Source organism: Hibiscus syriacus, unplaced genomic scaffold (genome assembly GCF_006381635.1).
Source record: "Hibiscus syriacus cultivar Baekdansim isolate YM2019G1 unplaced genomic scaffold, ASM638163v2 tig00110722_pilon, whole genome shotgun sequence".
NCBI lineage: Eukaryota > Viridiplantae > Streptophyta > Magnoliopsida > Malvales > Malvaceae > Hibiscus > Hibiscus syriacus.
In genome coordinates this window covers 1-25,386 of record NW_024062840.1, presented here as the reverse complement: position 1 = coordinate 25,386, position 25,386 = coordinate 1, and the positions used below count along the sequence as shown (strand labels likewise).

The window sequence follows — 25,386 nt, the reverse complement described above, 5'->3', positions numbered from 1 at the left end:
TTATATGTGAGATGTACGAATCACATATTTTTGAATTATCTTTGAGATGTTTGAACAATATACTTCATAAACTATGACTATTTGAACAAGATGTTTCTTAATTCGACTGTCTGAGCAATAAATTTTTTGAACTGTGATTGTCTGGATAATATGTTTCTTGAATTACGACTCTCTATACAATATGTTTCATGACTTGTCATTTATTTGTGCATACTCTTGAAACTACTTTGATTTCTGTAGTATACGAGACATTGGATGTCATTTGATCTTTATAAGCATGTCACACTTGTGATTTCATTGGTTGAGATGTGAAGGAGGAAGTTTAGTGGACCACTCATGTTTTAGCAATTTATTGCTCCTATTGTGTACACAGTTCCCACAAATTATTTTTTTTGAATTTTAACAATCACCACCTTTGTTTATGCAATTCGTCGCATCCTATTTGATGTTCCATTGATTATGAATAATGGAGAATTTGTTCCTACGAAGCTTAGCTGATGGTTGGCTAGTTATGAACTTACTAGCTTATGTATGCATTCTAGTTTATATGTGTTTCTAAAATTGTTGTGTATGATTGTATGACCTTTTGAAAACTATGTTTATACACATATTTTGACCGCATTGAATTCTATAGCTCATCACTTTTATTTTTTTTCATTTATATATTTATGGTCCAATTTTATTTCTATATTTATGGACATTAAAATTGGACCGACATCTTGGAGATTTGAATCTCGAATTTAAATCATATTTTGTTATATTATTTTCTAATAAAAGGCAATAATTGGATAACCTATTTGTAAATATGATTTTGTCTGTTTAAATTTTTGAATTAAATTAAGGATCACTTCGATGATTAATGTGACTTTTAATGATTCGAATGTAACATCTAAACCAAATTTAAGGATAAATATGATTTTGTCTGTTTAAATTTCTGAATTAAATTATGAACCACTTCGATGATTAATGTGACTTTTAATGATTTGACTGTAACATCTAAACCAAATTTAAGGGTTACACTAACGTTCCTCAATCTATGTAAAATTAAAAATATTTTACATTGTATAAATGGATTCACCATATGTACGTTTCTTTATGAATGTTTGAGACAGCAACATAGATGAAAAAGGAACTCACCATATTTCAGAGGCATTAATAAAAGTCTATTTCAGTTCTTTCGGACGGATTACATAATAAATTTACACATGTTATAATGAGATCAATAAAGAGATTTGGAAATGGAGGGTAGCTCCATGGAAACTAAGCAGGCAGGCCACTTTCATCTAATGGAACTTGAGGTTAGTCAAGATGTTGTTGTTGAAAGGGTCAGCCAAGTGATCCAACAAGTTCTGATACGGCCCTACGCCCGTCACCAGACCTTGTATGAAGTACCCCACGATCGCCAACATAGCCAATCTCCCATTCTTCACCTCTTTCAGCTTCAGATCCTTCAACGACTTCTCGTCTTTCCCAAAACCGAGCGGGTTAAAGATCGGTCCACCGGGGTACGCCGGCTCACCGGACCCTCCAAGGTACTTCTCGAATCCTAAGAAGTATTGTTTCCCCATGGAACCCGGGTTGTACCAATCTTGGAAACGCCGGTGCTCGGCGAATCCCATGAGTGCCATCTCGAACACGAACAATGTGTAAGGGTCCGCCCAATAGTCGTATGTTCCGGCCGGTGGGATCACGCCTGTTTTAAACCAAGGGAGTGCTGTTTCTGCTGGGATGAGACCGGCTTTCCCGAGTATTTCAGGTGCAATAGCACCGACTGCACCCAACATTGCGTAACGCCCGTTGATGATCTCGCCGTAGGCTAGCCATTTTGGCTCGATGAACCCTCCTGTGCCTTCGGGGTCCGAGAGCCCCAGTGGATCAAATCCATAATCGCCTGGAAGACTGTTGAGAAATATGTATCAAGAAGACGAGATTATCATGAAATTGCAATCTGTAATTTCGTTTTTACCTGCCGTCCAAGTATGTAAGGCTTTGTTTAGATGCAAACCACAAGGGTCTAACAGCTCCTTGCTGGAAAACACCACATGAACAAGGGTCGTCTAAACAACAATGACAACAATATATAAAAGATGAGAGATTACTGATTAGGGTTAAAGGAGACCTTAACGGGGGGAGTGGAAGCTGCCTTGACAACAAAGGATCCTTTCCTTGAAGACCCAATTTGGGGTTTGGCTCCAAGAATCTGCCTAGCGGTCTCCACTGAGTAGGTAAGAGATGATGAGACGAGCGCTTGTGTTGCCATTTTTGCCTTGTTTGTGAGTAGTAATCTGAGAGCTGGCCTTCAAAATGAGAGCTTAAGGCAGGAAATAAGAGGGTGAATGTAAGCCACTACTTAGGGGCGGAGATGAAATCCTGGTGATAGCAGATGAGGTTGTGATCTGGATGTCCAACAAGGATTGTACACGTAATACTTGGTTAGACTCAATGGATAAGAGATGATGTGGGTGTAGCTGACAAGTGAATCTCCTATGCCACTTGGCTGGCTCTCCACCATGGTTCTTTCCCTGCTAGATTCTCAACCAAAAAATCTGGATTTTGTCAGATAAACATTAACTAAACCTGCCTTTTTTATGAGTAAAATACACTAACAAGTGATTTTCTATAAAATCATTAAAGAATAAAAATAGAACTATATTAAAAAATATAAAAATTCAACTAAACAACTTGAATAATAAAAAATACAAATAAACATCATTATGATTGACAAAGGATAACCACCATCAATACTAACATAATAATAAAATACGATAGTCATTGACAATTAAAATAAAAGTAATCAAAAAATATATATTTTATTCATCTTATAGGAAAATTGAATAAAAAATGTCTTCATGTACGAAACTTATAATAAAATATAATTTACTGGACCAAAATATTATTTAGCCCAATGAAATACCTCAATGAGAAAATTGAAAACAAATCCAATTACCAAAAGTTCATAGCATCGGAAATCGACCCAATTTGAAATGGGTTGGGTCTTTCTATGCAGATCCGCCATTGCCGACACACTCACAAAGAATGGATGCAGGTAAACTGATTCTTGTGGAATCATCATCGATGGAATAAAATGGCACTTGCAGTTTTAACTAAAGCCTTATTCGCTCAGAGTACTACTAATAAACCGAGATGTATGAGTGTGGTAATGAGCTTTGGAGACGGAAGCCAAGGGGCGTTGGGTCTACCCGATTCAGTGACGGGTCAGAGGCAACGCTTACGAGCCCACCCGAGTCCTCGGCCTCCCTTCCGATATCACCAGCATCAACGCCAGTCATTATCACTCGCTCGCTATTGATTCCCGCGGTGGACTGTGGGCTTGGGGCTGCAACCATAAATTCCAGCTGGGTCGTGATCCACTTGCCCCAAGGTCAGTTCAACAAAATGATAATTTTCTCACTTGCCCAAATTTTAATTTGGTGGGATGTTGAGAAAGTCACAACAAGTTTAACAAAAATGTATTCTTATTATCTGAATTTCAACAATACAATGACAAGCTTATATAGGTAAAACTATAACTTTTTACTAGCCTAGCTGGCATAACCGTCTATTAGTCTAGCTGGCAAGCTTAACAATTTTTGGCAACAGCTTTAACAAACTTAACAAGTTTTTAGCTACACAACAACTACAGTAATTGCACAGCATTGAACAACAACCTACATCTCTAATATTCTCCTTACTATTTTCCTTTTCCTTGACCAAATGAGAAAACTTGTACTTTGGATCGAAATTGCTCAACGAAGATTTGGATAACGGTTTAGTAAACCCATCTGTAACTTGATGACTAGCTGGAACATAGTTGACAAGCATCTGTTTAGAATCAACTTTTTCCCTCACAAAATACATATCCAGATCAACGTGCTTAGCTTTTGCATGGTACACTGGATTGCTACTCATGGCAACAATACCACTATTATCGCACCAGACAACTGGTACACACTGCTATGTAAGCTCCATATCTGAAAGAAGTGATCTAAACCAAGTTACCTCAAATGTTGCATCTGCCACACTACGATACTCTACCTCCATGGTGGATTTGGAAACAAATTTTCGTTTCTTGGAGGTTCAGGACACAAGGTTATTACCTACAAAGACACAATATCCTTATATCGATTTTCTATTATCAGGACTACCACCCCAATCTGCATCAACGAATGTCGTCATCCTCACATCCAAAGCATAAGGAGACAACATCATTCCATAATCAAGAGTGCCAACAAGATAGCGAATAATCCGTTTTACAGTAAGAATATGACCCTAACGCGGGACATGTATATAATGGGCAACTTTATTTACATTGAATGTGATATCTGGTCGAGTGTGGCAAGTATACAACAATGCTCCAACAATATTGTGATATTCTTTAGCATCACAGAGCAGATCGCCAACATTCTGTTGCAGTTTGGTTAGTGTCATAGGCGTTACCACAGAATTGGCAGTATCCATATTAACTTTCATCAACAGCTCAAGTATAAACTTGCGTTGGCTTAGAAAAAGAGATTCACCACATTTCTTAACTTCAATACCAAGAAAATAGTCAAGTTCTCCAAGGTCCTTAAATGAGAATGCAGTACCCAAGCGTCGAACTATATCTTCAATCTCGATATCTAAAGCACCAGTAATGACAATATCATCAACATACACTAACATATACGTAAAAACACCCATGTTATTGCTAATAAACAGTGATATATCAACCCTAGACTCTGCAAACCCTAGCTGAAATAGACATTATTTTAATCGAGCATGTCAATTGCGAGGTATCTGACGAAGTTCATATAATGCCTTGTGTAGTTTACACACAAACTAACTGACATCCTCAGCATATTGTTCGAACCCTAGAGGTTGTTGCATATACATATCCTCATGTAGCTCTCCATTTAAGAATGTATTGTTGATATCAACCTGGCACAGCTGTCACTGTCGAACCACAGCCAGAGACAAGACAACATGAAGTGTGGCAAACTTAACCACTGGACTAAAGGTCTCAGTGAAATCCTGTCCTGGGACTTGAGAAAATCCTTTAGTGACCAACCAATCCTTATGGCGATGAACCGAACCGTCTGTATTAGTTTTCAATTTAAAAAGCCATTTACACCCTACAACTGACTGTCCAGGGGTAACTTTACCACAATCCATGTACCATTACACTGCAAAGCATCAAATTCAGCATGAACTTCAGCTTTCTAGTTGGAAGACTTCAACGTATCATACACATTAATGGGTTCTACAGTTTCAAACGTCACTGGAAATGCTTTAGGCTTGAAAATGTCACACTTGCTCCTTGTGAGCATAGGGTAATTATTCACTACAGGTGCATGTGTGACTAACTGCTCAAGTATATTGATGGTAGCATCAACAGCTTGTACAGTTGTGTGGTTATTAGAAGCCAACACTACATCAGACTCAACTGTAGACAAACATTCACCAGCCATAACTTCTAGTTCAGTTGGCTCATTTGCAGACAAATCAGCTACACCTGCTGCAGGAGACTTGTTAGACAAATTTGTAAATGGAAAAATAGATTCTTCAAAAACTATATGACTAGACACATAAATTCTCCCACTCGAAGGAAGACAAAGATAACCTTTGTGTTGAGGGCTATAACCCAGAAACGTGCACACTTGAGATCGAAACTCAAGCTTATGTGTTTGAAACGGTCGTAAATGAAGAAAACACTTGCAACCAAACACTTTCATTATATTATAATCTGGTTTCTTCCCAAGAAGTTGCTCACACGGTAATATTTCTCCTAACACTTTAGTTGGTAATCGATTAATAGTATAAACCACAGTCATGGCTACATAAAACCAATATGCACAAGCATAGAGGCTTGAGCAATTAGAACTAAAGCAAGTTCAATGACATGCCTATGTTTCTTTTCCACAACACCATTCTGCTCAGAAGTGTAAGGGCAAGTAAGGTGGTGAATAACCATCCTGTAACAAAACCTAGGACAAACTTATGTATTCTCCACTCCAATCACTCTAAATTTCTTTATTGGAAACCCCAAACTAATTCATAACCAATTTCTAAAACAACCTAAATATTAAAATAGTTTGAGACTTGTTTTGCAGGAAATAAATCCAAATGTGCCTAAAATATGCATCAACAAATGTTAAATATTACTTAAAGCCTCTAGAAGCAACATGAGCAGAACCCCAGAGATCAGTAAACACCAACTCAAATGAAGCATTATAAATAGAAGCATAAGGAAATGACAACTTATTACTTTTTCTAATACAACAAGCATCACACTTTCCATTAACATTAGAAGGAATTGTTACGTCAATGGCCTTACAAGCTGTTACTAAAGTATTATAAATGGCATCACCCAACCGTCTATTCCATACATCGTACAAGCTAGAGTTATGAATATTAGCAATGCACTTTATTACAAACAGCTGGTGAGTAATCTTCTAACACATATAGACCGTCTTTAACCTTCCTTGTAAGTAGCACCTCAGTCATAGAGTTATCACGAACATAACATGCCTTTGAGTGAAACTCAAAGTAAACTCCATTATCCCTAGCATACTTTAAAAATGAAATCAAATTGTTCGTTACACCAGGCACATACAGAAGATCATTTAAGAATAAACGATAAGAAGAAGTAGGTAACACAGCAGTACCAACCATATTAACCTTCAATGAAACATTACCCACAACTAAATTACCTGGACCAAAGTGTTCAACATGGGGGAGTAACATTTTTAGATTTAGGCGTGACGTGATGTGTGGCACCTGAATCTATCACCCACTGATTAGAAGCAGAAGCAAGATCTGCATGAGCTGAAGACAACTAATCACATTTTTTAGCACGAAGACAATCACAACCACAGGTGTCACTAACCGCAACATGAGCATTAGTTGAATCCTGCTTAGAACGAAACTGACCACCATCATCAGTAAAACCGTTGAACATCTCATCAAACATATGTCAACATCTATTGACCAGATGCCCAACCTTTCCACAAAGTTGACACTAGACACGTTGTTTCCCTCAATCACGACCTTCAGAATGATCACCAGAATAATATCAGTGTGGTTGGGGACGTCCACCACCATCAGGACCAACCACAATACTATGAGCAACATGAGCACTGCAATACCATTTTTCTCCTGAGCAGAAACCCAACAAGTTGTGTTTCAGCATCAACAAGCATAGTATAAACCTTATATAAGGGAAGATAATCTCCACAATACGTTATGACGGTCATGAACGGATGATAATCCTTTGGAAGCCCTTTAAGAATACTGGCAAGATGCTCCATTATAGGAATATGACTGCCATATGATGCCAAGGCATCACAAACTTCTTTAACCCTAGTAAGGAACACCCACATGTTATCATTGCCTTTCTTAAGAGACTGCAACTTATAGTGCAAGTTCATAACAGAAGTTGTAAATCTATTAGTAAAGAACTGAAGTATTGTACACCAAATAACAACAACTGTTTCAACACTAACAAATTGAGATAACAAGTGAACACTAATGGTAAACAATAGCCAAGAGGCCATAACACTATCTTGAGCAGCAAAATCTTCACACGTCTCATTGGAGATCAAGACTCTATTATCATCAGTAACCATCTCAGGAGGGGGTTGTATCGCACCGGTCAGCAATCATTCTAGGCGATGACTCATTTGAGTAAGAAGAACTTGTTGTTTCCATAAGAAGAAGTTCATCTCGTCAAGAACCATGTTTACCATCTTATTGGTAAATATTCTGACACTGCTAGAATAAGCCACGAAAAAAGCACCACACTAAAGAGCAAACGCAACAGTTGAAACACACCCCATAGTACGCAGCCAAGCAAGCTCCAAGACCTTTGACGAAAGATACCATGTTTATAAACTCACAACAAGTTTAACAAAAATGTATTCTTATTATCTGAGTTTCAACAATACAATGACAAGCTTATATAGGTAAAACTATAACCGTCTACAAGCCTAGCTGGCATAACCATCTATTAGTCTAGCTGGCAAGCTTAATAGCTTTTGGTAACAACTTTAATAAGTTTTTAGCTGCATAACAACTACAATAACTGGACAACAGTGAACAACAATCTATATCTCTAATATGGGAACTAATTCTTTTTATTCCTAGTTGCGTGGTTATCATGTTAAAACTTGATTTATATTGTTAGAATGAACAAAAATTCAATCTAATTCTCCTGGTGTGCGGTGTTTTGATAAGTTGATTGAATAACTTCACCCTAAAGGCAAATTTTTGGTCTTAGGTTTTCAGTTTTCTTATGAAGAATGGGCCTGATTATTTTGACATAATTAGTTATATGTGACAATGCAAGGGTGTTTGTTGATGAATTCAATGTTTAATCTAATTTGAAATGGTGAACTCTTTATTGGTTTTGATTGTGGGCAGAGACTCATGGAATGATCCAAAGAGAGTGGAAGGGTAAGATCATGTGATTGTTTGTGTTGCTTTTGTTTCAGGTGTAGTTTCTGCTGCCATTGGCAGATATGATTCAGTGTGGGTATGGGGAAAGTCGAAGAGGGGTAGCTCGATCTTGTAAAGGGTATCATCGATGCCTTCATACCTGCATAGTCTAAGCGCTTGCCAGAGAAAAGATATGAAAGACGGGCTCCTAAATTCTTAAGGTAGATTAATTTATCCTCTATACTTAACTTTGAGATTGAGCACTTATATCATCCTATTATAAGGAAATTTCATGATTGTATTTTCTTTGACATGTTTTATTTGGTTGGGGGACATGTTCTTGCACATACATGATGGGAAATTGTTTGGTTTGGGTTATTCAGCTGATGGTAGAATAAAAAATGTTAGGGAATCTCTGGAGGCATCGTTGCTGGACTCAAATACTAATATATCGATGAATGACAAACAATTTTCAGGTTCAGGACTGGATGTTGCTAAGAAAATGGTTTTGGAATAAATGAAGAAAAAGAAAGGCATGCCAATCAGTTGGGAACCATGATTGGTATAAGAAGTGCAAGGGATTGAAGTTAAATACATTGTTTACGGGCTTGATCATTCATTGGTCCATTGTTGTAAGTAATAGTTTGTGTAGATTACACGATAGACACCTTATTGGGGTAGTTGGCATGCATCTTTGTTAATTTTGAGTGACAAATTTCATGTAACATCACCTTATTGAGCTATGGAAGTAATGTATATGGTCGGCTGGAGAGAGCCATATTGGATTTGGGATTCTTAACTGTTGATCTAACTACCCATCCCGTGTCAATATCATCTAGTATTGGTCATTCTTTGGCAATTGGTGAGGTTTTATCATCAAATGTCGAAGTTGGTGGAATGAGCATTTTCTCATGGGGTTGGAGCTAATGTTCACAATTAGGTAGAGAATTACTGGAGAATCTCCCGTTGATGATCGATGGATGGAAGCGAAATCACCTGTATCAGTGTCGGGAGGACGGGTACATTATATTATTGTGGCGTCTAATGGAGAGGTGTGAGTTTGGTGATGTGGTAAGAATGAGCGACTTGGGTTAGGAAGTTCAAGCGAAGAAGTTGAGCCAACTCTGCTAAAGTGTTTGGAATATTTCAAAGTTCTACAAGCAGTGTCAGGTTTTGATCATAACCTAATTTTGGTAGATGAATGATGTTACAAGCAGGGTTAAGTTATTTACTGAATTGTTATTTATTGTGATGGTTAGGTTTGTGTTGAATTAAAGTTATTCATATATTTGGGCAAAATTCGTGAGATAATGGTGTGGAAAAAAATAATTCGTGAGATAATGTTATTGGAAATGAATGCATTGTGAAATGAATGTATAGTGAAATTGGAAAGTAAGGGAGAGATGTAAAAACTAAAATGGAAAACGTGGTTTTCAAGGGCAGAAAAGGCATACCACTAAATTCCAAACTTTGCTCACATTGGGAAAAGACTTACTTTAATCATTATTAAATAATTATTAAGAATCATTTCTAAATTATATAATTACTAAATCATTAAATATCAAATCGTTAAATATTAATAATAAATCATTAGAAGTATCGATATCATTTTGAGGTTCTGTTTCCATGGTTTCGGTACTGCTTTAGCAGTATCGGTACTACTTAGTCTAAATTGAGTTTTTTACTCGATTAAATTTCAAAAACCTTTAGTAAAAATTGATCATTTGAGTAAGGAGTAAAAATTGAATCGAATATAATCTTAAAATTTATAAAAATTAATTAACAAATTTGTTTGATATTTAAAAAAACAAAAATATTATCAAGTTAGTAGTAATCATTATTAAAATATTATTATCAAATCATTATCAAATCTTATAATTTTATTATTATTGATCATTACTAAATGATTAGTATCAATTCCAAATCATTAAATATTAATAATAAATAATTATTAGTAATCATTACTAAATCATATTATCACTAAATCATTAAATATCAAATTATTAGATTAATAATAATTATTAAATCATTATTAGTAATATTAGTAATCAATCAATCATATTAAATAATTATTAGTTATAAAACATAAATTCAACTTAAATTCGAAGATTTAATCATTTAAGATAATAAATTACATAAATTTCCTTGCAAAAATAGGTTCATTATTACAAAATCAAATATATAAATATACAGAAATACATATATGATTACTAATGAGACATATATCTTAGTAAATTAGGACATTTGTTTTTTGAATGACCTTCACCCCTACATCATCCGCATCTCTTTGGTTTACATCTCTCTAGCATGCAAATTCATACTGGTATGAATACGACTGGACTCAGGTAGACCTTTTGGACTTCTACGAAGCATTGAATTTTGCAGCCATTCGTCATGATCATTTTTGGGCCAATATGATTCATTTGGGATCTGTTTGAACGCATAGTTGTAGACATTTAATATCCTATGTAGGTGAAAGCATTCATCAACATAAGTGTATGCACTTACACCAGCATACATACATGCAACACTGCATGAGCACATGGATATTTCTATGCCTGAAAACGACCACAATCACACCATTTGTGTCGTAAATCAACTTTAAATGTTTGGTTTTCTCCTCCGACGTTACGACGTATGCATGACACAATAAAAGTATGACCAACTCGGTCGAAATTATGAATAACCATTGATGTTGCCAATCGCTCGTTTGCTTCCATTGCTTCCACCACTGTAGGAGCCCAAGTTTGACCTCTATTTATGAGACACTCAATTTCTTTGCCTCTATCGAACCAAACCTTAGTCAACCTAAAGTACGTCTCTTTCACCACACTCTCTATTGGGAGATGGCGTGTACCTTTTAGTACTGAATTAATGGTCTAAGCAAGGTTTATGGTCATATGTCCGTATCGCCGACCTTCATCGGTTGCTTGCTACCATTTTTCCCGCGGTAATTTTTTTTGATAATAAACTCGTGAATTTAAGGGCAAGCATTCGATCAAGTTGAGTAAAAAAATTTCGAGTTATTCGAGTTCTATTTTACAACTCGAACTTAATTTAAAAAAATTCGATTTCTATGTTTATTCAATGCTTAAACGGTCCGCATCTTGCCCAATAAAGATATGAATTTTGCTTTAATTACATTTGGCTTAATATAAAAACAATTGTCGAATTATACATCGAAAAATATTTTAAAAAATAAACTTTTTGTTTGATGTAAGAAACCAATCCAAATTCATTGGCCAATCATGAGTAGAGGTAGTAAAACTAGAGTCGTCTCAAAAAATTGAATTTTTTTATTCGATTCGACTCAAAAAACTTGACTTGAATTGACTTCGAGTTGCAATTTCATAAACTTGACTCGAAAAAATTTCAAGTACAAATCGAGTTGTAAAATAAAACTCGAACAACTGGAAAATTTTAGTAATTAGTAGATTTATTTTAACATTTGCTTCGAGTTCTTAGACTTTGTATGATATATGTATATACACATATGAAAAAAATATGAAGAAATATTTGTATTATTTGATATTTAATGATTTAGTAATGATTATAATAATGATTTATTATTAATATTTAATGATTTAATATTAATAATTAATAATAATGAAATTATAATAAATATTAATAATGATTCCTCATAATTATTTAATAATGATTAAAGTAAGCATTTTCTCAATGTGAGCAAAATTTGATATTTAGTAATATGCCTTTTCTGCCCTTGAAAATCGCGTTTGGAACATTTTCCATCTTTTTTAGTTTTTACATCTCTCCCTTACCAGCCAATTTCACTATGCATTCATTTCACAATTCACAAAACAAACGTTTGGTCATCGGGATCACATAGTGACCTAGTCCATGCACACACACAGGACGTTTGGACGGCTTGGTGACCTCCTGGCTACCAATGTTCTTCCTGTAGCAAATAACCTATCTCAGTAATTAATTTTTTAATAATATTAACTCACGAATTTTTTTTCACACCATTATCTCACGAATTTTACCCAACTTTGTATGATATATGTATATCACATATGAGAAAAAAATGAAATATATATATATATATATATATATATATATATGCATCGGAAACATTGTATATGATTATAAAAAATGATTTAAATTGAAATAAAATAATATTATAAATATTTAAAATTAAATTTAAATAAAAACTCGAAAACTCGTTTTGACTCGAAAAAATTTCAAGTCAAGTTTGAGTTATAAAATAGGACTCGTCAACTCGAATAACTCAAAATATTTATTTGGCTCGATAGAACGCTCATCCCTAGTTACATATATGGCTAGAGTTAGGAAAGTAGATATTTTATATTTTTTATAAAAAAACTAATTTATATTTATTTAATTAATATTTATAAATATATTATATCAAGTGGATTATGGAATGATAGTAGAGATTGAATAGCTATCGATATTTATATAAGCCGTGGGACAGAAATAATTTTAATATTGTAAAATACTAAACATCACGTAATATAAATAAAATTAGACAGAGATAAGTGTGGGATGTCCAATTGACATTTTTTACAATGGACAAAACGATTACGTTTTGTTTACTATCTTAAGAACTATATTCCGTGGATATCAGATTGTAAAAGGTTGGGAAGGTCATTTGGTGGTTCTTCAATCCAGTGCATCCCTTCAGCTCTTCTGGAAGCCCGGTTGGCCATCCGATCGGCGCAACAATTTCCCTCACTCCAGGTATGTCGAACTTCTTTAACCCATCATTCTTTCATCATCTTTTGACATTCACTGATGATGATTTCATGCTGCATGTTGGTCGATTTTCCTCCTTGTAACGCTCCAAGGTCTTCGCAAGCCTCATTCCTTTTTTGATTCCCCAGATTTCAGCTGTGGTGATCATTTTTTTTCCGAGATTTACCACGAACCCGTGGATCCAATTCCTATCTTTGTCTCTTAAAAGTCCACATGTCGTCGCCATGCCAGTATTTGCTTTGCCTCGTCTGTATTCAAGATCCAGTATCCTCATGGTGGTCTTCTCTATTTAACCCATCTGGGTTCACATGTAATTCTTTGTTTAATACTGTTTGTTTCTTGGGAAATTTCTTTGGCAAGCTTGATGTTGTAGTTTAGTAAATGTTTAGTGTTGGGATAATTATTTTTGAGTATTGTTTCATTTCTGGTTTTCCATAAACCACATATGATTGTAGAGAATTGAGTTCCCCATTTTTCCCATCTTTGGTCACTTTTTCGTATCGACAATTCCTTCTAACCAATCTTCAAAGGCCCTAGACTCAAAGCTTCCATCTTGAATCCTCGCTTCAGTCTTCTCCCACACTTCTTTCGCAACTTTACACTCTCTCAAGACGTGTTCGATCTATTCAATAACTCCCTGACAATGTTTACACTGATTGTCTTGGGTCATTCTCTTCTTCCCAAGCAGCTCGTTCATGTTTAGTTTATTCAGAATAGAGAGCCAAATGAATACTCTAATTCTTTCAGTAGTTGCTACATTCTAAATGCATTCCAGTTTCTGAACTTGTTGGTTCGATATACTTGAATGCACAATTGCTTTGTAGGCGGATTTCACCGAAAACTTACCATCTTTAGCAAAACCCCAGTAAATTTTGCCACTTTATTGTCAGTATCATTCCCTGGTAGAGAACACACCTGATTTGGTTAACTCGATCATCGGGAAGTAAATTCTTTAAGGCATGAAGGTTCCGTGATCTATCTTCATTTATAAAATCAACAACTTTTCTATCATCTCTATCTCTTTTCGAGAATTTTACTCTCAAGGGGTGTCATCTATCCACCAATCAGTCCAGAATTTTGTATTTTCTTCCGATCTAATATGATATTTGCAACCTTCCTTTATAAAATCTTTAGTATTCATGATGCCTCTCCAAGTAGCAGAACAATTTCCTTGACAATTTGCTTCCAAAAATTGTTCCCTTCAGATATTTTTCTCTAAAGATTTTGCACCAAAGGTTTCTTTTTCTTCGAGCATCCTCCAACCACTCTTTGCCTACAGAGATAAGTTCATATCCTTCGTTTTTTGAGTCCAATGCCTCCTGCATTTTTGGGTTTATACACTATATCCCAATTGAAAAGGTGCTTGTGTTCATTTGTTGTACTTCCTCCCCATAAGAAATTTCGGTTCAATTTATCTAACGTGTTACATGTTGAAGTGGGGAGTACTACGGTCTGCATGGTATGGATGGGGATGGCAGCAGTCACGGCTTGAATTAATGTTTTGCGGCATGCCAAAGATAATACCTTGCCTTTCCACCCAGCCATTTGTCTCATAACTTTTTCAACGATCGGGGCATAAGTGTTGAAATTGCCCCTTTTGTGAAGGATCGGAACCCCCAAATACAAACCAAGGTTGTCAGTTCTAGTGATGCCACTGAGTTGACTAATCTGTTCAGCAACTTCATTATTGGTGTTTATTGAAACGAATAATTTTTTTTTTCTGAAGACTGATTTCCATTCCAGACGCAGTGCTGAAAATTTGTAAGCAACTTTTCACCTCCAAAAACTTGCTCCCTTGTAGCTTCGAAAAATAACAGTAAATCGTCTGCAAAAAATAAGTGGCTAAGATTAGTGCCCCTCTTAATAGTTTGATAGACTTGTAATACCTCAATTTAGGGGCTAAATTTTAGAATTATAAAGTGGTGGATATAATTGTATAATTGGAATTTTGAAAGAAATTGAGGATTAAATTGGAAAATTTTCAAAATTGGTAAATCATTTTAAGAAGTGTAGGAAATTCAGTGGCTAAACTATTAGTTTACCCTTTTTTATTTTGGAGAGAATTATAAGTTCTCTCCCCCATTAGTTTCCAGAGAAATTTTCCAGTTTTCCTTCCCCTTCAACCCTCCTTTCTTCTCCGATCTACTCACCGTCCGACCTCCGATTGACGAACCGAAACCACCATCGTGTTTGTTGTCGACCGATGAACAAAAACCTCAAACCTTTCGTCGTGAATCATCGTCGTTCGTCGTTAATTTCAGTCGGAAGTATCGTCGGTTTTAACTCAATTTTCATTGGTTTTTCGTCGATTCACGTCGATCTGGCCATTCGTTTTCGACACCTCCCACACCGTCATCACCGACGCGTGGAAGGGTGAGAAAGTTAAACTTTTCGATGTTTCGGAATCGACCTCTCCACCGTTCAAAATTGTGAACCGAGCTTGATTAGTGTCTCAAAAAGCCTTAAAATAATTTTTAGAAATTTTTTGAGAATTTTTCCGACACCATATCACTGCTCACGCGCCGCACGCGCCGCCACTGCTCGTAGCGGTGCTAATTTTGTAATTAATTTCTGTTAGGGTGATATTTGTGTAAAACTGTTGACTGTTGACCGATTGATCGCGTTGACCGTTGACCCGCGTTGAGCACTGTTGACCAGAACTTTAACCGTCGTTGACTTTTTCCGGATATACCTATTCTAACATTTTTTGACGTCCTGAGTCCGATTCCGCAGTTCGTTTTTCAAAATTCAGACTCGAAAGCCTCGAAATTGCCAGTTAAACCCGTTGACTTTGTTCCTCAATAGGACCTTGTTCCTAGAATCTGATCAAATTGCTCAAGTTTCATGTTATCCTTATGGATAACTATAAATGCCTCTGAAAAATACGTGAATACTCTAGTGTGTTCCATATAAACTACATGACGGTTTTATATGTTTTGAAATGAGTTTAATACAAGTATTGATTTACTGGTTTATGAACCATGTCAACATGGTAAGTGATTTACGATTATGGTTTTATCAAAAATATAAATTGTTTCTGATTTATGGAATCATGGGAACTACTGGATTATGAACTATGGTTTTATGTTTCACTAGTTATACTTGAACTGTTTTACTGGAATATTATATGGGTAGACTGGAGGTACAGCTCTGATCAAGCTGGAAATTTCTTACAGACCTAAGGTGATCCTTGGGTAGGCTCTCAGGCCCCAAGGCACTCCCTTGGGTTAATCATTTGACTACTTATGGTGTACATGTAGAAATTGATTATATGATTTATTTCAATATCATAGATATGGCATATTATTGGATCACGATCCAAGTATTATGATTTATGGCTAAATTGATTTTTACTGGACTTTTATATGGATAGGATTACGAAGTATGGGTCACAGAGCTCTGATCCAGCTGGTAAGACCTTACGGACTTAAGGATATCCTTGGATAGGCTTATAGGCCCTAAGGCATATTCTTAGGTTGGTTTCCTTTGCTGTGTGCTTAAGGTAACCCTATGGATCTAAGGGTATCCTTGGGTAGGCCCAAGGTATATCCTTAGGTTGGTTTCCTTTGTTGTGTGCTTAAGGTAACCCTACGGATCTAAGGATATCCTTGGGTAAGCCCAAGGTATATCCTTAGGTTGGTTTCCTTTGTTGTGTGCTTAAGGTAACCCTATGGATCTAAGGGTATCCTTGGGTAGGCCTATAGGCCCCAAGGAATATCCTTAGGTTGGCTCCCTCTTTGCTATGTGCTGAGAGAAAGCCCTACGGATGCAGTTCTGGGGAACTGCATAATGGAGTTTGGTTGGGGGTTCAACTATGGTTTTAAAAGATTATATCTTTTTACTGGTTTTGATTGGAACAGACTATACATCATATTCGACCTCATGAAAAAATGATAGTATGAAATGTTTCTTATGAACTGAGATTCATGACTTTTACTTGATGTACTACTAATGGAACCCCAGATTATCCCGTAAACTGGTATACGTCTGATTCAATAAGCAAATTATATGGTTTCCCATTTATCTGCATGTCATGTAGCATCATCTGGTAGTTATGTATTACTGAGTTTTCCGAAGCTCACGCTATTACTCATCATGGCAGGTTAAAAGAATTGTACTTGTACAGCTATCGACATCAATAAGGGAGTTCTTCCGGCGTTGCTTGCAGAGTATGGTACAAGTTATTAGGGGGCATATAATTGTATTTTGTTTGAAATACGAGTATGAAAATCTATTTTATTTCTAAATACTAATAAATGATTTTAAACTCCAGATCAGATCGGGTTATCCGCATCTGTAACCCCCTAGACCCGGCCTATGCGTTTCGACTAAGTCTAGTGGATCACATTATGATTATTAAAGACATTTTTCGAAACCGTTATTCCATCAATATAAAATCACATTATAAATAACATGAAATTATAAACAAATTATACTATCAAAATCCAACTCGTAAATATAGTACCAATAAATGATAATTTAATTTAAACACGTCTTCAAATTCAATATCACAATAAACCGAGCAGTATTAGCAAAAGAGTTATCATTATAAAATCCGATATTTTAAAATAAGGTCCATGCCACCAAAATAAAGTCAACTTGCTAGATAAAAACATTACAATTTGATTTACTTCAAGAGATATGTTGATCCTCCAAGTGCTCGTACCAAGGTATCTAACCAACAGTATCTGAAAGGGGAAAACATTTTCAAAAGGTGAGCTAGGCTCAGTGTGTCCCAACATTTCCATAAAATCACAATAGGTACAAATCATAGTCCAGTAATCTCACAAATTCGTAAAAGAGTTTAACTTTTTGAAAATCATAGTTTAAACCTTTTTGGTACACCATCAGTAGTTCCCAAAGTATTTTCCATATAGCTTACTTTATGCACATAGCAAAAAGAAAGCCGACTTAAGGATAGGCTATGAAGTATCCTTAAGCCCAAGTCAATAAGTCCATATAGCTTACCCTAAGCACACAGCAAAGGAAAGCCGACCTAATGAAACATCTTGGGGCCCTCAAGAGTCACATTAGGCCCAGTTAGCTTGATCAGAGCTATTCCATCGTATTTCAATTCCAAAATTCAATTGCACCGTGACATAAATTCCATCAATCCAAAAACATGGTAATCATATACCATTTCAAAACAAAAATTAGATAGCAGCCATATTCCATAAATTGTCACATTAAATTGGTACATCCATAAAACAATAGCCAATGAATTCGGTGTACCACATATTAAAACCAATAAAACAGTTCAATAATAAGCAAGGAACACACCTCGACAATAGGTTCAAATAGCAAATTTACTGATTGCTGGTTTCACCACGCTCTGCTACAATTTTCGAACGGGTGAATACTGGCACACGTGGTTTAACTGATCTAGAAGAGCTGGGTCGAGCTGTCGAACGATCCGGAGAGTCTCTTGTACCTTCAAACAATAATAATCTATCAGTCCCAAATCCTATTTAATTGTTCAAAGCTAGTCTTCTTAAGTATATAAGCATTTTTCGAGTTTGACTATCAATTTGGGGTATTTCGAGTCTGAATTTGGCCAAACGGATTACGGAAACGGAATCAGGACGTCGAAAAATATAAAGTATGACTTTTCGAAAATTCAGATTCTTGGTCAAAGTCAAAGTCAACCACTTTGACCTTCGATTTGGAGACCTTCGGGTTTGAATTTGGTGAAACGGATTGCGGAAATGGATTTGGCACGTCGAAAACTATCAGGATAGGTATACTCGGAAAAGATTTACGGTCGTTTAAGGGTCGGTCAAAGCCATTTTAAGTTTTAGTCAAAGAAAGTCAACGGTCACGGTCAACGGTCATGGTCAAACGGTCAACGGTCGGTGGGTCAACAGTCGGGTCGGGTCAACAGTCGGGTCGGGTCAAACCGGTTCAAAACTGGTCAAACCGGTTTTCCAGCAGCTCACTCTCCCTACGGCGGCGCGTGCGGCGCGTGAACAGTGCCACGGTGTCGGAAAATTCCCGGAAAAATTTCTAAAAATTATTTTGAGCGATTTCGAGATACTTACAACGATCGGTTCAAATTTTTGAACGGCGGAGAGCTCGTATTTCAACTCGGCCGAATCTTTGACTGCTCCACCTCCTCACGCACCGCCGTCGACGGCGAACAAAGTTGACACCGGCAGACTCGCAACGACACAAGGAACACGATGGTGCAGGAGGTGTCGTAAACGGAACAACGATCGGCGGTGAATTTAAGTTTTTCCCGACGATAGAGCTAAAAAAAACGACGATACTTTGACTGAAAATTCCCGACGTTTGGCAGCGTTTCACTTCAATTAATTTGAAGGGTTTGTTCCTCGCTTGATGATGAGCACAACGGTGGTTTCAATTTTACGATTGGACGTCGAACGGCGTCGGAATCGGCTTTGAAGTAGAGTGCAGGAGGAGGAATTTCACAATTGTTTTCTGTTTTAAAAACAGAAAACCATTCATACGTTTATATTAAATTTTCTGCCGACACTAAAAGGAGTAATGCAGGGCTTGGTCCCTGAATTTCCTTTAACTTCTAAAATGGCCTACAATTTTGAAAACTTCCGATTTAATCCTCAAATTTTGCCAAATTACTTAATTAAATTTTTTTTTCTCTAAATTTTATTCCGGGTTGTTACAATTCTCCCCCTCTACAAGAAATTTCGTCCTCGAAATTTACCTTATGAGAATAGTTGAGGAAACTGAGCCTCCATTGACTCCAATGTCTCCCAAGTAGCTTCTGAGGGGCCTCGATTACTCCACTGAACTTTGACCATTGGAATTCGCCTATTCCGAAGAACTCTTTCATCTCTTTCTAAAATCTGAATGGGCTCATCCTCATATGACAAATCCGGTCTCAGCTCTACTTCTTCAACCTGAATAATGTGACCTGGATCTGGAAGGTATCGCCTTAACATAGACACATGAAAAAACATCATGAATACGACTGAGGTGGGAAGGCAACTCAAGCTGATAAGCAACAGGTCCAACTTTCTTCAGAATACGATACGGCCCAATAAATCGTGGACTCAATTTACCCTTACGCCCGAATCTCAATACTTTCTTCCACGGTGAAACTTTTAAGAAGACCTGATCACCAACCTCAAATTGTATATCTTTCCTTCTCTGATCTGCATAAGACTTCTGCCTATCAAATGCCTCTTTCAAACGGTCACGTATAAATCTGACTGTGTCCTCTGTCTCTCGCACTAACTCAGGTCCCAACGTTTTCCTATCACGCAACTCAGTCCAACAGATCGGAGTGCGACATTTACGCCCATAGAGTGCTTCATAGGGTGCCATACGAATGCTGGTCTGATAACTGTTATTGTAAGCAAATTCAGCCAAAGGCAAAAATTTCTCCCAGCTACCATGAAAATCGATTACGCAACCCGTAACATATCCTCAAGTATCTGAATCACTCTATCAAATGACCATCAGTTTGTGGGTGAAAAGATGTGCTATAATCCAATCTTGTTCCCAAAGCCGTATGTAGCGCCTTCCAAAATCTCGAAGTAAATCTCGGATCTCGATCAGAAATAATAGACAATGGAACACCATGCAATCTAACAATCTCTGAAATATACAATCTTGCCAGCTTGTCCAAAGTATAATCTACTCGCACAGGAATGAAGTGAGCTGACTTTGTAAGTCTGTCAACAATCACCCAAACTGAATCTTTTTTCGAAGGAGTCATAGGCAAGCTAGTAACAAAATCCATAGTAATACGCTCCCATTTCCATTCAGGAATCTTAATAGGCTGTAACAAACCTGATGGATGTTGATGTTCTGCCTTAACTTGTTGACAAGTCAAACACCTCGCTACAAAATTTGAGATGTCCTTCTTTATGCCGATCCAATGATACCTCTCTCTCAAATTCCGATACATCTTATCTCCACGGGGTGCATAGCATATGGACTACTATGAGCCTCAGTAAGGATAGTCTGTCTCAACTCAGCATCATCACACAATACCAACCTTTGAAGCATAGAACTTCATCCCGGTCAAGGGCGTAATCTGAGCTTGTCCCCTGCTCTACTTGCTCAAAGATGGGAAGCAAGGAGCTATCAAAGGGCTGCTTAGCCTTGATCTCATCAACCAAGGTCGGCTTAACTTGCAATTCTGCTAACAAAGTGCCATCATCATATAAATTCATCCTGGCCATTAAAGATCTCAACTCCGATACGCCTTTCGACTCAAAGCATCCGCTACAATGTTAGCTTTACCAGGGTGATAATCAATCACAATCATAATCCTTCAGAAGCTCTAGCCAGCGCCGTTGTCTCAAATTAAGCTCGTTCTGGGTCAGGAGATACTTTAAGCTCTTATGATCTGTGAAAATAACACTTCTCTCCATAAAGATAGTGTCTCCAAATCTTCAAGGCAAAAATCACTGCTGCTAACTCCAAATCGTGAGTAGGATAATTACACTCATGAGGTCGCAGCTGACGGGATGCATAAGCCACCACTTTACCTTCCTGCATTAAAACACAGCCAAGTCCTGAGTGTGAAGCATCACTATACACTGTAAAATCCTTCCCGGACTCTGGTTGAATCAACACGGTGCTTGAGTCAAAACCGCCTTTAATTTTTCAAAGCTCTCCTGTTTGCCTCGCCCTAGTCAAACGGCACATTCTTCCTTAACAACTTTGTCAAAGGAGAAGCAATGATCGAGAAGCCCTCAATAAAACGTCGATAATAACCAGCCAAGCCCAAGAAACTGCGGATCTCAGATATGTTCTTAGGTCGTTTCCAATTCATAATAGCCTCTATCTTGTTGGGATCGACCTGAACACCTCGCGCAGAAATAATATGCCCCAGAAACGACACTTCTTGAAGCCAAAATTCACACTTGCTTAGTTGGCATATAGACGATGCTCTCTCAAAGTTCGCAGAACGATCTTCAAATGCTCGTCATGCTCTGCCTCAGTACGAGAATAGATCAGAATATCGTCAATGAAGACCACCACAAATTGATCCAAATATGGTCGGAACACCCGATTCATCAAATCCATGAAAGCTGCAGGAGCGTTCGTCAAACCAAAAGGCATCACTAAGAATTCATAATGACCATATCTAGTGCGAATAGCCATTTTTGCAATATCTGATCCTTTAACTTTCAATTGATAATACCCCGAACGAAGATCAATCTTAGAGAATACAATAGCTCCTCGCAATTGATCAAATAAATCATCATCCTGGGTAGTGGGTATTTATTCTTGACCGTCATCTTGTTCAATTTCCGATAGTCAATACATAATCTTAACGACCCATCCTTTTTTTCACGAACAGAACTGGAGCTCCCCATGGTGAAGTACTATGTCGGATAAATCCTCGATCGAATAATTCTTGCAATTGGACTTCAACTCTTTAAGTTCCCTTGGAGCCATACGATAAGGTGCCATAGAAATAGGTGACGATCCGGATAAGTCTCAATCTCGAACTCTACCTCTCTATCAGGAGGTAACCCAGGCAACTCCTCCGGAAAAAATCAGGAAACTCGCTAACTGTACGAATCTCCTCGATCGTGGACAATGCACCTTGGTGTTCAAAATACAAACAATGAAGGTCTCATATCCCTTCCGGATCATACGATCAATTTCCATCGCTGAAACTATATTGGAGAGATAACCACGCCGTTCACCAATAACACACAACAGTCCGACCATCTGAAGTCTTCAGAGTAGCCCGCTTGTATTCGCAATCCAGCTTTACCTTGTGTTTATTCAACCAATCCATTCCAAGAATTAAATCGAACTCCTCTAAAGGAAGCTCCATAAGATCAGCGAGAAAAATTTCTCCCTGAACCTCGAGAGGACAACGCCGAAATACTTTATTCACTAATACCGCTTGTCCTACTGGACTTGTAACTGTAACAGTATTTTCAGTGTTCTCGATTGGAATCTGAAGGTTTCGAGATACTGAGCTCGAACATAGTGAGTGGAACCATTGTCCAATAATGCAAAGTATGGGGTAGAATAAATAGTAAATGTACCTGCAATAACCTCAGGCTCATCTGTCATCACGACATCTAGTTGCATAAACCAAAGCTGGCTGTCTAGCCTCAGAAGCTGTTGGCCCTCTATTTTGCTGAGGTCGGGCTCTATTGTCTGTCCTGGACGCTGATCCTCGAGTCTTTCCTTGATTACGATCTCTAATTGGGGTCTGCACTGTAGTCTGCGAACGCACAGGAGTTTGGGTAGTGGTCTGCTCAAACGAAACTAACTGAGGACAATCCCTCCGATAATGACCACTAGATCCACACTGATAGCAAACCCATCTTCTTACGACACTCTCCTGAGTGCTGTTTACCACAATACTCACAAAGGGGCCCATTAAACGACGAGGAACCGCCTCGACTGACAGCTAAAGGTGAGGATGTTGCAGGCCTGAAAGTGTATTGCTTCTCTGAGGGGCTGAAGTACGAGTCCTCTTTCCGGACTGTGCTGATGACTCCATCGGGCCTGAAAATTTCTTAGATCGATCTTGATCAACACGCTCTCTACCAGAAGCTAAAACCTCCACCTCTTCCGCATCTTTGGCTCTGCCCATCACCACATCAAATATCTCATCCTGATGGGTTATAACTTGCCTACGCAGCTCGTATCTGAGTCCAAGGGCAAATGTACGACATCGATCTCTCTCCGTAGGTACCATACTGAATCCATACTTCAGCAATTTCAGGAACTCGATCTCATATTCAGAAACAGTCATGTCTCCCTGAACCAGGTCTTGAAACTGTTGTCGTCTCTGAGCTAAAAGCGCTCTCCCAGAAAACGACTCCGAAAGTGATCCTTAAAGAAATTCCAGGTCAAACGATCGATAGGAACACTACTGGTCACTGACTCCCACCAAGTGTAGGCATTACCATCTAACATTGCTACAGCACCCAGATATCTCTTAGTTGAGTCCAAACCCAACTGATCCATGCGTCTCTCTGTATCCTGGAGCCAATCCTCAGCTTCAGTAGGAGCTCCACCAATCTGTCCCCAACAGTTCTAACTCCATTGGAAATCAACGTCTGTGAAATAGGAACCTCAGATACAACACAGTAGCTCTAACTGCTCCCTGTATTAACTGCAGAAACTGTCTACTAAAATTCTCATCCAATGCAACTCCAGTAGACTCTGACTCATATCGGTCGCTCCTATGATCGGTAGTCATGCCATACCATCGGTAGGTGGCATATTCGTTGGTCGTAGGAGCAGGGATCACCTATTGGAGGTGGGGGATCTACTCGTATCTCATCAATCGGATCTGCAAATCTAGTTACTCGACCTCGTCCACGACTAGTTCGACGACCACGTCTAGCACTCATTTTGGTAGATCTCGAGATTACTACAGAAGATAAACTTAAGGTTAGATAAGCACTTGGAGTCTCGAACATAGTTAAAATCTTAATAACTTTGTGACATGGCCTTAGTAACTCGTTTTGTAAAATATTTCAAAACTGTATTTTCAATGTGGACTCATACACAGTCCGAGGGTTTAAAAACCAAAAGCTCTGATACCAATAAATGTAACCCCCTAGACCCGGCCTATGCGTTTCGACTAAGTCTAGTGGATCACATTATGATTATTAAAGACATTTTTCGAACCGTTATTCCATCAATATAAATCACATTAATAACATGAAATATAACAAATTATACTATCAAAATCCAACTCGTAAATATAGTACCAATAAATGATAATTAATTTAAAACACGTTCAAATTCAATATCACAATAAACCGAGCAGTATTAGCAAAAGAGTTCATTATAAAATCCGATATTTTAAAACAAGGTCCATGCCACCAAAATAAAGTCAACTTGCCAGATAAAACATTACAATTTGATTTACTTCAAGAGATATGTTGATCCTCAGTGCTCGTACCAAGGTATCTAACCAACATATCTGAAAGGGGAAAACATTTTCAAAAGGTGAGCTAGGCTCAGTGTCCCAACATTTCCATAAAATCCAATAGGTACAAAATCATAGTCCATAATCTCACAAATTCGTAAAAGAGTTTAACTTTTTGAAATCATAGTTTAAACCCTTTTCTGGACACCATCAGTAGTTCCCAAAAGTATTTTCCATATAGCTTACTTTATGCACATAGCAAAAAGAAAGCCGACTTAAGGATAGGCTATGAAGCTTGTACCTTAAGCCCAAGTCAATAATCCATATAGCTTACCCTAAGCACACAGCAAAGGAAAGCCGACCTAATGAAACATCTTTGGGGCCCTCAAGAGTCA

The 25,386-nt window shown here is 37.5% G+C and overlaps 1 protein-coding gene and 1 long non-coding RNA gene across 2 annotated transcripts; one reads left to right on the top strand and one right to left on the bottom strand.

Annotated features, from left to right (window-relative positions):
- The first annotated feature begins 1,088 nt into the window (after window positions 1-1,088).
- Window positions 1,089-17,731, top strand: LOC120139087. Its single transcript, XR_005517588.1, has 3 exons — window positions 1,089-1,245; window positions 13,019-13,021; window positions 17,720-17,731. It is a non-coding gene; the product is annotated as an uncharacterized LOC120139087 (long non-coding RNA).
- Window positions 1,142-2,290, bottom strand: LOC120139086 (photosystem I chlorophyll a/b-binding protein 3-1, chloroplastic-like). Its single transcript, XM_039154426.1, has 3 exons — window positions 2,120-2,290; window positions 1,967-2,028; window positions 1,142-1,899 (listed from the first exon to the last, which is right to left on the bottom strand). The coding sequence occupies exons 1-3, from the start codon at window positions 2,258-2,260 to the stop codon at window positions 1,284-1,286; spliced, it is 819 nt and encodes a 272-aa protein (XP_039010357.1). The 5' UTR covers window positions 2,261-2,290; the 3' UTR covers window positions 1,142-1,283.
- Window positions 17,732-25,386: the final 7,655 nt, after the last annotated feature.